The 12479-nt window shown below is 41.5% G+C and overlaps 1 protein-coding gene across 1 annotated transcript; it reads right to left on the reverse strand.

Annotated features, from left to right (window-relative positions):
- Positions 1–9741: 9741 nt before the first annotated feature.
- Positions 9742–12269, reverse strand: LOC126605168 (uncharacterized). The gene has a single exon (XM_050272528.1). It carries the CDS (start codon positions 11887–11889, stop codon positions 9895–9897), a length of 1995 nt encoding a protein of 664 aa, XP_050128485.1. The 5' UTR covers positions 11890–12269; the 3' UTR covers positions 9742–9894.
- Between the last annotated feature and the right edge of the window lie 210 nt (positions 12270–12479).

Consider the following 12479-nt stretch of genomic DNA (forward strand, 5'->3'; position numbering starts at 1 on the left):
CATCGGTTAGAGATGGCCTAAGTTTCAAAATGGGCTAGCAATAATAATGTGGTTCAAATCCGTCTTCGGAGAGAATCGAACCTAAGACCTCTCACTTAAAAGTGACGAGGAATACTATTTGACCGTAGTGCTAAATGGCTCTTAGATGGACACTCATTATATGTTTGATCCCCGTGTTCTCATTATGTTTTGATACTTTTAATCTATATGTCATTTTACAATTTTTGTATCTTTATACATTTACATAATTATTTTAAGGGAAAATTTTTGAAATGTTATATGAACTTGATTTTTCAATTTGTTATATAAACTAAAATTTTAAGCAATTTGTCATACCAACTTTACAAAGTGATTAATTTGTCATCTCACCTTAACTCCGTTAAGTTTTCCATCCAATATAAGTCATGTGCCTTGCACATGACTTGTGTTTGGGGTTATATAGGTTATTTTAACATTTTTCACAAGTTTTTTACTTTTCTTTAGTACAAACACTTAAATTTTTTATTTTTCTTTAGCGCATAAGCTCCATTTATAGCACCAAACGTCAACCCCTTTCTCATTTATAGAGCCCGTATGAAATTATGTCTTCGTGACATGTTAAAATGCAAACTCACACTTGTGTATGATTACATATTTGGAATAACCAGAAGAGAGTGCATTGCATGATCATTTCATTGCTATCATATCAAAAATATTGTTCTATTGCCTAAGAAACCCTATAGTTTTTTGTCAAATACAACTTAATAAAAGGAAAGTAAGACATTAAATTGACCGAAATAACTCTAAACACAAGTCATGTGCGAGGCACATGACTAATATTGGATAGAAAACTTAATAGAGTTATGGAGAGATGACACATTAATGATTTCAAAAAATTGGTATGACAAATTGCTTAAAATTTTGGTTTATTTTCCCAAAAATTTCTAAATGACATGTTATTGTACACATGAATATTCAAAGATGCTATCTTCTTGTGACTAGTACTACAATTTAGTATTATTCTTTTCCATTTGTAAATTAGAAATTTTAGATTCACCATCCGGGGGTTTAACCAAATTTCACATTTTGACCACACGAAGAGGAAAAAACATTTTCACAAAAAAAAAAAAAAAAAATTAGAATTTTGGGCTATTGCCCATGACTAGCGGACTTGGCTTCCGGCATTGATATTGGACCGGGTTCAGATGAGAGCCAAGTGGACCCGAATGAGCTTGATCCAAGCCTGATCCAGTATAGTCAGAATTCAGAATCAATAAACTCTTTTGATTTGGTTTGAATCCAATTTTTTATGCTATGGAGGACAAGGTGAAGAAATGTTTGCGAAGTCGATTCGACTAGCCGGATGAGTTGCAAAGGCTTTGGACACGGCCTTTGCGATATCCAAGCAGGACGACGAGCGGGGATGCATCATATAGCTCAAATTCGAGGCCAAGACTGTCAAAGATGTTCCTCTCTGAGTGTCCAGATCGAGCTATGACTTGGCCGCCCTAGGCACGTACGATCTCCCCAAACGTTGGATTGTCGACAACATGGAACACGTCCGAGCAAGAAAACTGCATTGCCTCATATGCTATACATAGCACTGCTTGTACCGAAAAGTGAAGAAAACTGAGTCATTTTGCTTATATCTATGTAAACTTTGTGGAAGAAAACTGAATCATTTTACTATAATCATAGATTGCTTCAAATTTGATCAATAACTTGACATCAAGATTCGCTGTTAGAGATATGTGAAAATAAACCATTGTGACGGAGTGTTAGGCTACTTCTTGTGATCTTTTTGTCACTTATCGTTGACATCATGATATAATGAGACCATGATTACATTACATAACGGCTGCGATATTTTGAGTAATTAATGCACTTTACATTGGCTTCTCAACATAATTCTACTAGGGTAAATATCAGTTTACCATTCTCATGTTTCTTGGTTTTCAATATTTAGTACATCAAGTTTTTTTGTCCCAGAGTCATACATAAAGTGTAAATTTTGGGACAGTCTCATACATCCGTTAGTCAAACTGTTAAATCTTCTGTTAACTGATGATGTAGCGCCCACGTGGACAGTGATTGGATACCGCCACGTGTCAATAAGGAAATAAAAAAAATTACAAAATTACAAAAAAAAAAAAAGTTTGTTCTTCCTCAAGCCAGACCGTCCCTCTCTTCTCCCTCCCACAACCCCCGAGCAACCCAGCCATCCCAAAAATGTTCTTCATCCCACAAGCTTCGCTCCCTTACCCTCCGCCTCTCTTTGCACCACACTCACTTTCTCCCTGTAATCTCTATCCATTCTACCTGAATCTTTACTTGTTTTTCATTGCCCTGAATCTGTTTTCAATTATTTTTTTGGATTTTCTCAGGCGCCTAATCTTTTCTCTCTCTGTGTTGCTTCAATTCCCAGAAGATCCATTCCTTAAAAATCAAAGGGAAATGAAATCGAAAGCCCAGAAAATGCAAGAAAACCAGCGGGACTTCAAGAGGTAAAATTGAATTTCTCCTTAATCAAAATCGAAAATCTTCAAATCCGAAACGATTGATAAGTTTTTGGGAAAACAAATTGGGGTTTTAAAGTTAAGTCATCGTCATCCGGGCGAATTCTCCGTCACGGCCTCGGATTTCCCTTCAGAAATGGCCTTCGCAGCCTCCATGAGCAACTGCTTGGAATCGTAGAGGTAGCAGGATATTCTACGGAAGACGACGATGACGATGATGATGACGATGAAAGGGACTTCTGGCTCTTACACGGAGCTGCTGGAGAAACAAATTTGGAAGGTTAGAGAGAAGGAAGAAGAAGGAGGAGGAACTTACACGGTGAGACGAAGATGGATCAGCTGGAAGAGGTCGTGCGGTCGAATGAGAATCGTACGGACTGGGCGGAGGGGGTCGCGATCGCGAAGTTGAGATGCCCGTGGGGGGCGGGAAGCGGTGTGGTTAAAGAAGGTGGATAAGCGGGAGTAGAAGTTGGAAGTAGAGGAGGCGAGGGCACGTGGGATCTAGGTTGGGTGGTTCTGCTTTGATTTTAGATGTTGGGTCAGCTGAGATTTAGTAAAGATTCAAACTTTATGATTTTTGTGATGGATGATTTTATAATTTGTCGAAGTTGATTTCAAGGTTGTTTCAATGGAGGATGCACAAGAAGGTGTGCAGAAAGGGTGATTTTCGAAGGAGAAGAAGAGGGTTAGAGAAGGGAGGGAGAAGAAGAAGATGTTCGAAGAAGAAGAACAACTTTTTTTTTTTTTTGTAATTTTTTTTTAAATATCCACGTGGGATCCTTATTGACACGTGACATTCAGTCATTGTCAATGTGGGCGCCGCATCATTAGTTAACGGAAAACTTAACAATTTGACTAACGGATGTACGAGACTGTCCCAAAATTTACACTTTAGGTATGACTCTGAGACGAAAAAAACTTGATGTACTAAATGTTGAAAACCACAAAACATGAGGGTGGTAAACTGATATTTACCCTTTTTAATAATACAACATGTCTTATACACATCCACACTTTTTTTTTTCTGTGTTATTGAAGAAAAATACTATAGACTAATTTTTTATCAAATAAATAAATTTACAATACAAGAATCTTAATAGTATATTACATTTACATCTCTAACATTCCTAGAATTTTTTTTTAAAAAAATAATTTCATATTTTTGTTCTCTTTTTTTCCAAAGATACCCATTGTTATTGTCATTAATACGAATTATTTGTTAAGTTTGTTGATGCACAAAATCGGAGGTCTTGGGACAACGTAAATCCGACCGTGAATCTGCATGAAATGTAAATAACACAAGATGTATCGTGGTTCACCCCAAGGTTTGGGCTACGTCCACACTGATTGTATTTCTCTGAGAGTATTTGTGGGGGAGAGAGTGTGAGAGCTTTGCTCTAGATAGGAGAGGCTTAGGGTTTGTAAGGGTGAGGAGGCCATTTTATAGAATAAGAGCTCATCCCCTAATTACATATTTGCCCTTTTCTTTATTACATGATTACATTTAAGTCCCTTGAGTATTTATACGAGGTCTAAATACGAGGCCCTAAATATGGTATAAACAGTAGTCCCCCAAGTCTTCAGTCAAGAGAGTTTTTTGGCTGGAGACTTGTCTTGACTGAAGACTTGAAATTCAGTCCATGTGTGGGCCGAAGTAACTAGATGCTGTCTTGAACTGATGCTCGATATGAAGCAGTGCTCAATCTGAAATGATGCTCAACTAGAAGTAGCACACACTGCGAAGCTGCTAGGCTTGTGGCTTATGTTGCCTTGGTTGGCTTAGCTTGCGGTGTTTGAAGGTGAGGGAGTCTCTTTTATAGAATAAGGGCTCGTTCCTCAATACATGAATGATGGGCTAGAGTTGATGCTCTCTAATGATGGTGAAGGAGTCCCTTTTATAGAATAAGGGCTCGTTCCTCAATACATAAATGATGGGCTAGAGTTGATGCTCGCAGCGAGGCGGTTGCTCAGTAGGCGGCGATGCTCTCTAATGGTGTTGAGAGAGTCCCTTTTATAGAATAAGGGCTCGCTCCTCATTACATAAGTGATGGGTTATGAGTGATGCTCATGACGAGGCGGTTGCTCAGCTGGCGGCATTGCTCTCTAATGATGGTGAGGGAGTCCCTTTTATAAAATAAGGGATCGCTCCTCAGTACATGAATAATGAGTGCTTTCTAATGAAAGTGAGGGAGTCCCTTTTATAGAATAAGGGCTCGCTCCTCAATACATAAGTAATGGGCTAAGAGTAATGTTCGCGGTGAGGCGGTTGCTCAGTTGGCGACGTTGCTCTCTAATGATGGTGAGGGAGTCCCTTTTATAAAATAAGGGCTTGCTCCTCAATACATAAGTGATGGGTTAGGAGTGATACTCACGGCGAGGTGGTTGCTCAGCTGGCAGCGTTACTCTCTACTAACGTTGAGGGAGTCCCTTTTATAAAATAAGGGCTCGCTCCTCAGTACATGAATAATGGGTGCTCTCTAATGAAAGTGAGGGAGTCCCTTTTATAGAATAAGGGCTCGCTCCTTAATACATGAATAATGGGCTAAGTCCCCAAAGTATTTTTCATGAGGCCCAGTTAAGGCCCAATATATGGTACATAATGTAGTCCCTCAAGTCTTCGGTTAATAGAGTCTGTTGGCTGGAGACTTCAAATTGAATCCATGTATGGGCCGAAGTGACGGTTGTTCGGAGGCGGTATTTGTATACCCTGTGCTGAAGCTTTGTAGGTAAAGCTTTGCAAGTGAAGCTTTGAAGCTGGAGCTCTGTAAATGAAGCTTTTGAAGCTAGAGCTTTTGTAAATGAAGCTTTTGAAGCTGATTGACATGAGTGATGCTCATGAATGTTTGATTGACATGAGTGATGCTCATGAATGTTTGATTGACATGAGTGATGCTCATGGATGTTGACATGAGTGATGCTCATGAATGTTGACATGAGTGATGCTCATGAATGTTTATGTATGATTGAAATGAGTAATGCTAATGAATGTTTATGTATGATTGATATAAGTGATGCTAATGAATGTTTATGTATGATTGACATGAGTAATGCTCATGTATAATATGAAGTGCTGGGCGTACTTTTGATCACCTGGTTGGTGGCATGAAGGAGAGTACGGGTTGTACATTTCATCACCTAGTTGGTGGCATGAATGGCTAGTTGCCAAATGATATTAGAGTACGGGTTATACATTTCATTACTTGGTTGGTGGTAATAGTGGCGGGTTGCCGAATAATTGTGGAGTACTAGGCGTACTTTTGGTCACCTGGTTGGTGGTAATAGCGGCGGGTTGCCGAATAATTATGGAGTACTGGGCGTACTTTTGAGAAAGCTAAAGTAAATTACACCATTCAGAAATAACAAAAGTAAATCACATTATTCTGATGGGATGTTTATTCCTCACTTTTTCTTTCTCTTTTGCTTTCTCTTTTCTGCTTTGTTCCTCACTGTTTTTCTGCTTTTCTTGATCTCTGCACCTTTGTTGCTTTTGCTTTGCTTAAACGACGAATAAGACTCATTGGTGACAGCTTGCACCTCATTTTCTTTTCTCTTTCTCTTTTGTTTTTGTTTCTGCAGATGTCATAGATGGCATCATTGTCAAGCAACACAGATACATCGGTGTGCTCCAGCAGAGAATAGGTTGAGAGAACGTTGTTGTAAGGCTCCACCACAGATGTAGAAACCTGGGGAGAAGGGTACACCGTGGATCCCACCTTGGATTTCTTTGGATTTCTTTGGTGTAATCCATCATTGAGTTCACCAGGCTTGCAGGTCCACACGCTACACTTTATCCGCATTAAACATTCTGTAGTTCCACAATTTTGGATTGCTCCAACCATAGACAGATGATTGAGCATCGCAGCGAACAAGACGCGGAGACTTGAATTGGTGGTAGCCATGGAATTGGGTGGATCGAGATGATCGAAAGCCTAAGAATCTGCATGTGTCACTGCCAGTCCCGATGATTGTCTGAGTTGCAAAACCGCCGGGAATCCTTGATTTCACTTATTTTTTAAGGTTTTTCAGTTTCCAACACTTTTGTAAGAGGAGTCGTCGCAACGAAAACCACTATAGGATGAGGGGCACGTGTGGCGGTTCCGCACACGTGCGAACAAGTCGTTGATTTGGAGCCGGGAAAAGAGGCAATGATGGGCTTCTAAAAAGAAACTGACGGCCGAGATAAACGGACGATGGCGACGACTGTTAGATCCTCAATACTACATCAATTACCGATCCTCACTTTCTTAGATCGGCGATCACCGTGACGTACTCGCCGATCACATTCAGAACCTGGGCGTGATTGAGCTCTGCACTTCGGAAAACGTTGTCGTCTTGGAGGCCGATGCGTCTCCAAGTAGAGGACTTGAGGCTCTAAGGCAGCGAGAGGCTGAAGAGGGAGGAAGAGGCTTTGGAGACGGCGAGGTCGAGGACCTGAGCTCCCGTTAAGCTGGCATCAATTTCCAGCGGAGTGAGGTCGACGACTCTTAGGTGGTTCCCTTCGAGGACCTTGAAAACCCCGTTTGACATTTTCAGTTTAGAGAGAGAAAGAGAGGAGATAGGGTTTGGTTAGGGAGATGGTGGGGGAAACAAAAAGGAATCTAACTGAATCTCTCTCTATCTGTCACGCCTCTTTGTTTCCTGTTGAGTTTTACTCTGATGAATCCTTGCTAATTTTGGAAGACAGAAAGAAGGGGAGGGAGAGGAGAGAGAGAGAGAGAGAAGTGTAGGGATGAGTTTAGGAGTTTAGTGAATCTTTTTCTCGAAAAGCCCAGTGAGATTTTTTGGGTTTCTTGCAGATTTTGCGGTTTCACGGTGGAGGTAAGAAAATGAAAGAGAACTGACACAACTTTTCATATCGATTCCCATAGACGGCGCCAAATGTTGATGCACAAAACCGAAGGTCTTGGAACAACGTAAATCCGACCGTGAATATGCAAGTAATGTAAATAACACAAGATGTATTGTGGTTCACCCCAAGGTTCGGGTTACATCCACACTGATTGTATTTCTCTGAGAGTATTTGTGGGGGAGAGATTGTGAGAGCTTTGCTCTAGATAGGAGAGGCTTAGGGTTTGTGAGGGTGAGGAGGTCATTTTATAGAATAAGAGCTCATCCTCTAATTACATATTTGCCCATTCCTTTATTACATGATTACATTTAAGTCCTTCTAGTATTTATACGAGGTCTAAATACGAGACCTTAAATATGGTATAAACAAAGTTGTTAGGCCGTTAGATTTGGTGGCAATAAGTGGAGAGATTCAGTATACGAGATGGTACACCAGGTATTATTATATAAATGATGAGATATGTGTGTTAAAAAGTTAATAACTTAAAAAATAAAATTTACTACTATTTATATAAAAATACATGGTGTATCACGTGTCACTATATAGTTGGTTAACAGTTGTTATAAATAGCAAGTCTGTAATAAAATATGAGTTGTTGTAGAACTTGTTACTTGACAAATAGAAGGTTACCTTCGAGTAAAAGTTGAAATGGAGATTCGCATCACGTTCTGCAGCTCCCCTAGTCTAGGGCTACTAGCTAGGGTTTTTGGGTCTACAAATGAAACAGAAAAAAGTGGGTCAGTAGCTAGGGTGCACTACTGACCTTCGAATACTTATTGGTTTTGTTTTGACGTCCCAATTCACATATATCGATACCTGCAAGGAAAGGACTTGCCGATTTGGAGCTTTGCCTTTGTAAATTGCTCCCGTGCACTAGATGTCAATTTGCCAGGACTCCAGACATGCGCAATGTTTGGTCTTTCGTAAAAACAGTTAAATTGATGAAGTACCCGGTTAGCTGTTTTTACAAAAGACCAAATACCGTATATGTATGGACTCAAACGCCATTATCGGATGGATGACAAATTGGCGTCCAGTCCATCGGAGCAATTCATGATGTCTCCAACATGCTGGAAGATTTTATTGGCGATGGGAAGTTAGACCCATTGAGATGAAGAAAATGGTTTGCTCACGAACGTCAAGAGTAGAATCGTCATCTTGAGCTCCTAATCAATTGTTATATTCTTACTGTATATGGTTAATATATGTTACAACCACTCATGTATCATTCTTTGCATGCGATTCAAAAATAAGGATTCAATGACAAAAAAAAAACATGATTGTTGCAAATTCATTCAAATTCACGAGAAATAAATTATGCTTATATCATTCTCATGCTGTGTACATATTATTGAATTGATATATTCATTTGTCAAAAAAGTGAACTAGTTGTGTTTAATTACATCAAGTTTGTCAAGCTGATGTAGATTGTTGCCTAGCTGGTATTTGTGTCGCCTACTTGCCAATACGTTGAAAATACACTGTCTACTTGCATAGAATTTCATAATTGTAGGTTGTATTTGGCCTGGAGACATTGTGTTTTTACTTTCTTTACCATATTTTGGTTCAGAAAACCAGCAGTTCCGATGACTGGAGGAAAGTCACTTGTCAGCTGCTACTCACATTAGTTACCCGAACAAGAGCCACTGCTTACGTAAGGTTACTGATGGTGCTTGTCTTACTAACAGTTTCACAAGTGAATAATTGGACCGTGATGGGTGACATGGTTTTCTGATGAGTTGCAGTCTTTCTGATTATGCAAGCTATTGCAGATATGAATAGTGCAGATATTAGTTTTACTCTTCAATCATTCAACAACAACAACAAAGCTTTATCTCACTAAATGAGATCAGCTGTATGAATTTTAGAGTGCCACTGCGCTCGATTTTGCGCCAATTCTTCCGTTAGCTCCAAAAACTCATATTTTTTCTTAAAGTCTCTTTCCAAGTTTTTCTAGGTCTTATTCTACCCTTTTTGTGATTGCATTTTCTAATCGCAACATTTATAAGTCTTCGATTCACATGTCCAAACCACCTTAACCAATTTGATTTCATCTCATCGTCAATTTCAGCCACGCTTATTTTATCTCATATATCATCGTTCTCCTGATTCTCTCGTAAAATTCCCTTTGGCATGAGTTAAAATAGATGAGGTTTTAGGTTGTAGAGATACATTGCAGATATTCTTTTTACTTGTGCGTTCTGATTTCAAAGCATTCATAATGAGTAACTGATGTAATCAGATGAACAGAATTGAAGTGAATCTAGCTTTACGGCGTGGTGTTGGAAATTTTATCTCAAAACTGTCCTTTTATAAGCTAAAGTTGTCAGTAAATCTTCAGATAACGCGAAGAAGAACCATCTTTAGCATAAAAATAAAAACTCAGACATGCTAACATTGAGAAGAAGATTTTAATTTGGCTGAGAAAGCTGTATATTACATAGTATGTACACTCAATGAGAATCATAAAAACAGAGACAAAAGAATGAAATGTTCTCCTTATTGTTTCAGGCATGGGAAGACGGAAGACCACTCTGCCTTGTGACTGAATCAATGGAATCCCCTGGAGCCCCTGGACTGATAAAGATCCAACCTGCTCTTAGCTTCTTGTAACAACATTTCGAGCGAATCATCTTGGGTCATATTTGATTGCTTGGACGCCCATTCGAGCACCGAGAGCACCTCAGCCTGGGCAAATTCTTCGCTGTCGGGTACATGAAGTGCAATGTAGCACATGAGAACCAATGCGGGAATTTGAACAATTTGCTCCCCGAAATACACAAGCTGGATCAAGTGCTTAGCGCCACCTGCACTTATTATTGCCTTGGAATGGTCGAGATGAAGGTAGTTGTCTGTACAGGCAAACTTTGAGAGGGCAATGGTAGCCTCCCTGGTAACCTCAGCCTCTCTTTCATCAAGAAGCTGCACTAACGGGCCAATCATTCTCGTCTCAGTTGCCCGAAACGTCCTTGCCAAATTCCCAATAGCTTTGATGCATGGAATCAGGAGGTCTGAATCTGCATCAGCTTTCTCAGTAATCTTCTGAAGTTGATCAACCACTGACTTGCAAGCTGGAGAATTAGGCTTGAAGGCTGATTTTCTCAACTCAGCATCTTTCTCTGCTACCGCTGTAATCTCCATTAATGCCATCGCAGAATTGAGCTGAACATCTTCGGAGCCCTTCTCCAAGAGCACTGCAAAACATAGCAGTGCTCTGGACTCCGTGATACTGCGGCAAATAGGCGAGTTCCCCTTGGCTAGCTGCCAAAGAGCTCTGGCCGCCATTGCTTTCATGTTGGCCTTGATGGCAGGGTCTTCCAATTCCCTCCCCTTGATGTTAGTCCCGGAATGACTATGATGATGGTGAGACTGTTGGTGCTGAGGATTCTGCTTTCCGTTGATATTGCCGTTGCCGTTGCCATTGGCATTGGTGGTTTGACTCCCACCAATAGCTTGGTGTTGGGGAAGCTTCGACCCGCCATGCATTGCCATGGTACTGGCAACAACATTATGCATCAGACTCGGGATTTGATTACCCAACGGATGAGGAATGTGACTGTAACCCAGCTTCTCATCCTCCTCACCAGCCTTGTTAGAATGGTTATTGGCATTCGAATTATTGGTTGCCACCACAACGGCATGAATTGATGTAGCTTTGTTGAAGGTAATAGAATACTTACTATGCTCCTGAACAGTTTCAAAAGCAAGATGGCTGACCAGCAGCCGAATGATGTTATGCTGTGCAAAAAGATCCTGGCATTTGGGGTAGTGACCTGCAAGCTCCGACACCGCCTGGGCCACCATTGCTTGCACCTTCATCGGACCTTCTTTGAGGATTTTGGCAAACACCGAGCACACACCGGCGTGAATCATGTGCTCCACGCTCTCCGGATCACGGCCGAGCAGCCCGAGTGCCTCCGCGGCGTACTCTTGGCCTTCTGGTTTGCCCTCTTTGACCAATTTCAACAAGGGTCCGACTCCACCTTCCTCAATTATCAGCTTCCCGTACCGATCATTGTCCCTAGCAAGCGAAACGAGTGAAGCTGCCGCATCCGATCGGTCCTCAACCGACCCAGTATGCAGAATCGCAATCTGCTCCCAAATGAAGCACAAAATTGGCTCGTTTGCTGCGATCGGAGGCAGCCCCAAGTACCCGTCTTCCCGGGTATCAGCCGGAGCCGACACCCGGAGCAGCCACGACAGGTCGCCAATGGAGTTTTCAAGCTGCGACGACATTTTCCGGAACTGGGCAGCCGGGGTAATGGTGAAGACTCGCATCATGATACCGTTGGCGCGGCATTTGAGTACCAAAGACAAAGCCTTGTCGAGTACCTGCTCTGTCTCGTCGATGATCCGCCGAGTCGGGCGCTCGTAGAGGTCGGAGCTGGCTCTCGCCGCCTGCCGGAGCAACCCCGCCAGTTTTTCAGTCTTGGATTTCAGCTCCAAGCACTCCTGCTTCAACGAACTGGCCTCGTCGGCGGCCTTCGTGACCTGGTCAGCGAGCTGGATCGGTTTCGCCAAGATTTGCTTCACTATGTCCGCCATGGCTGAAACGGCGGACCAAGGACACAAAAGTGTTTGATGAACTGTCTGACCGAAAAATCACAGATTGGATCAAACTAGACAAATGGGTTTTCTTGTTTTGGTGTCTGGAATCGGGTTCTCGATATCTTGAGAGGAAGAAGATTGGAGATGTGAATTGGGTAATGTGCTATGTGCTACGTGCTGTGTGTGTGTGTGTGGCAGGTCTGGTGAGAGAAGTTGCAGAAACTCAGAGATGAATGTTTAGGCAGACGCAACGTTGGCTTAGGGCGGGCGGGCGGGCGGGCGGGCGGGCGGGCGGGGGGAGAGAGAGAGAGAGAGAGAGAGAGAGAGAGAGAGAGAGATGGCTCGAAAGTGTGGTGGTTTTGGGTTAACAGTCTCTGATGTCTGTCGACGAGTTGCCCTACGAGGTCAGGTCAAACGCGTATTTCTTCACATATATAAAAATACGGTGACCTTTTCTTTCTTTACCGGATCGAATTCCATTTTTTTGATTTTCTTATGTTAGTTTTTTAAACGTCTTTTTTTTTTTGGAATAAATACACATAAAGTATATATGCAAGAGACATGAATTTTTTTTCACATATTGTATA

Source organism: Malus sylvestris, chromosome 15, assembly GCF_916048215.2.
Source record: "Malus sylvestris chromosome 15, drMalSylv7.2, whole genome shotgun sequence".
NCBI classification, from domain to species: Eukaryota; Viridiplantae; Streptophyta; class Magnoliopsida; order Rosales; family Rosaceae; genus Malus; species Malus sylvestris.

Coding starts and splice junctions, on each gene's coding strand:
- LOC126605168 (XM_050272528.1), bottom strand. CDS start 11,889: ATGGCGGACATAGTGAAGCAAATCTTGGCGAAACCGATCCAGCTCGCT.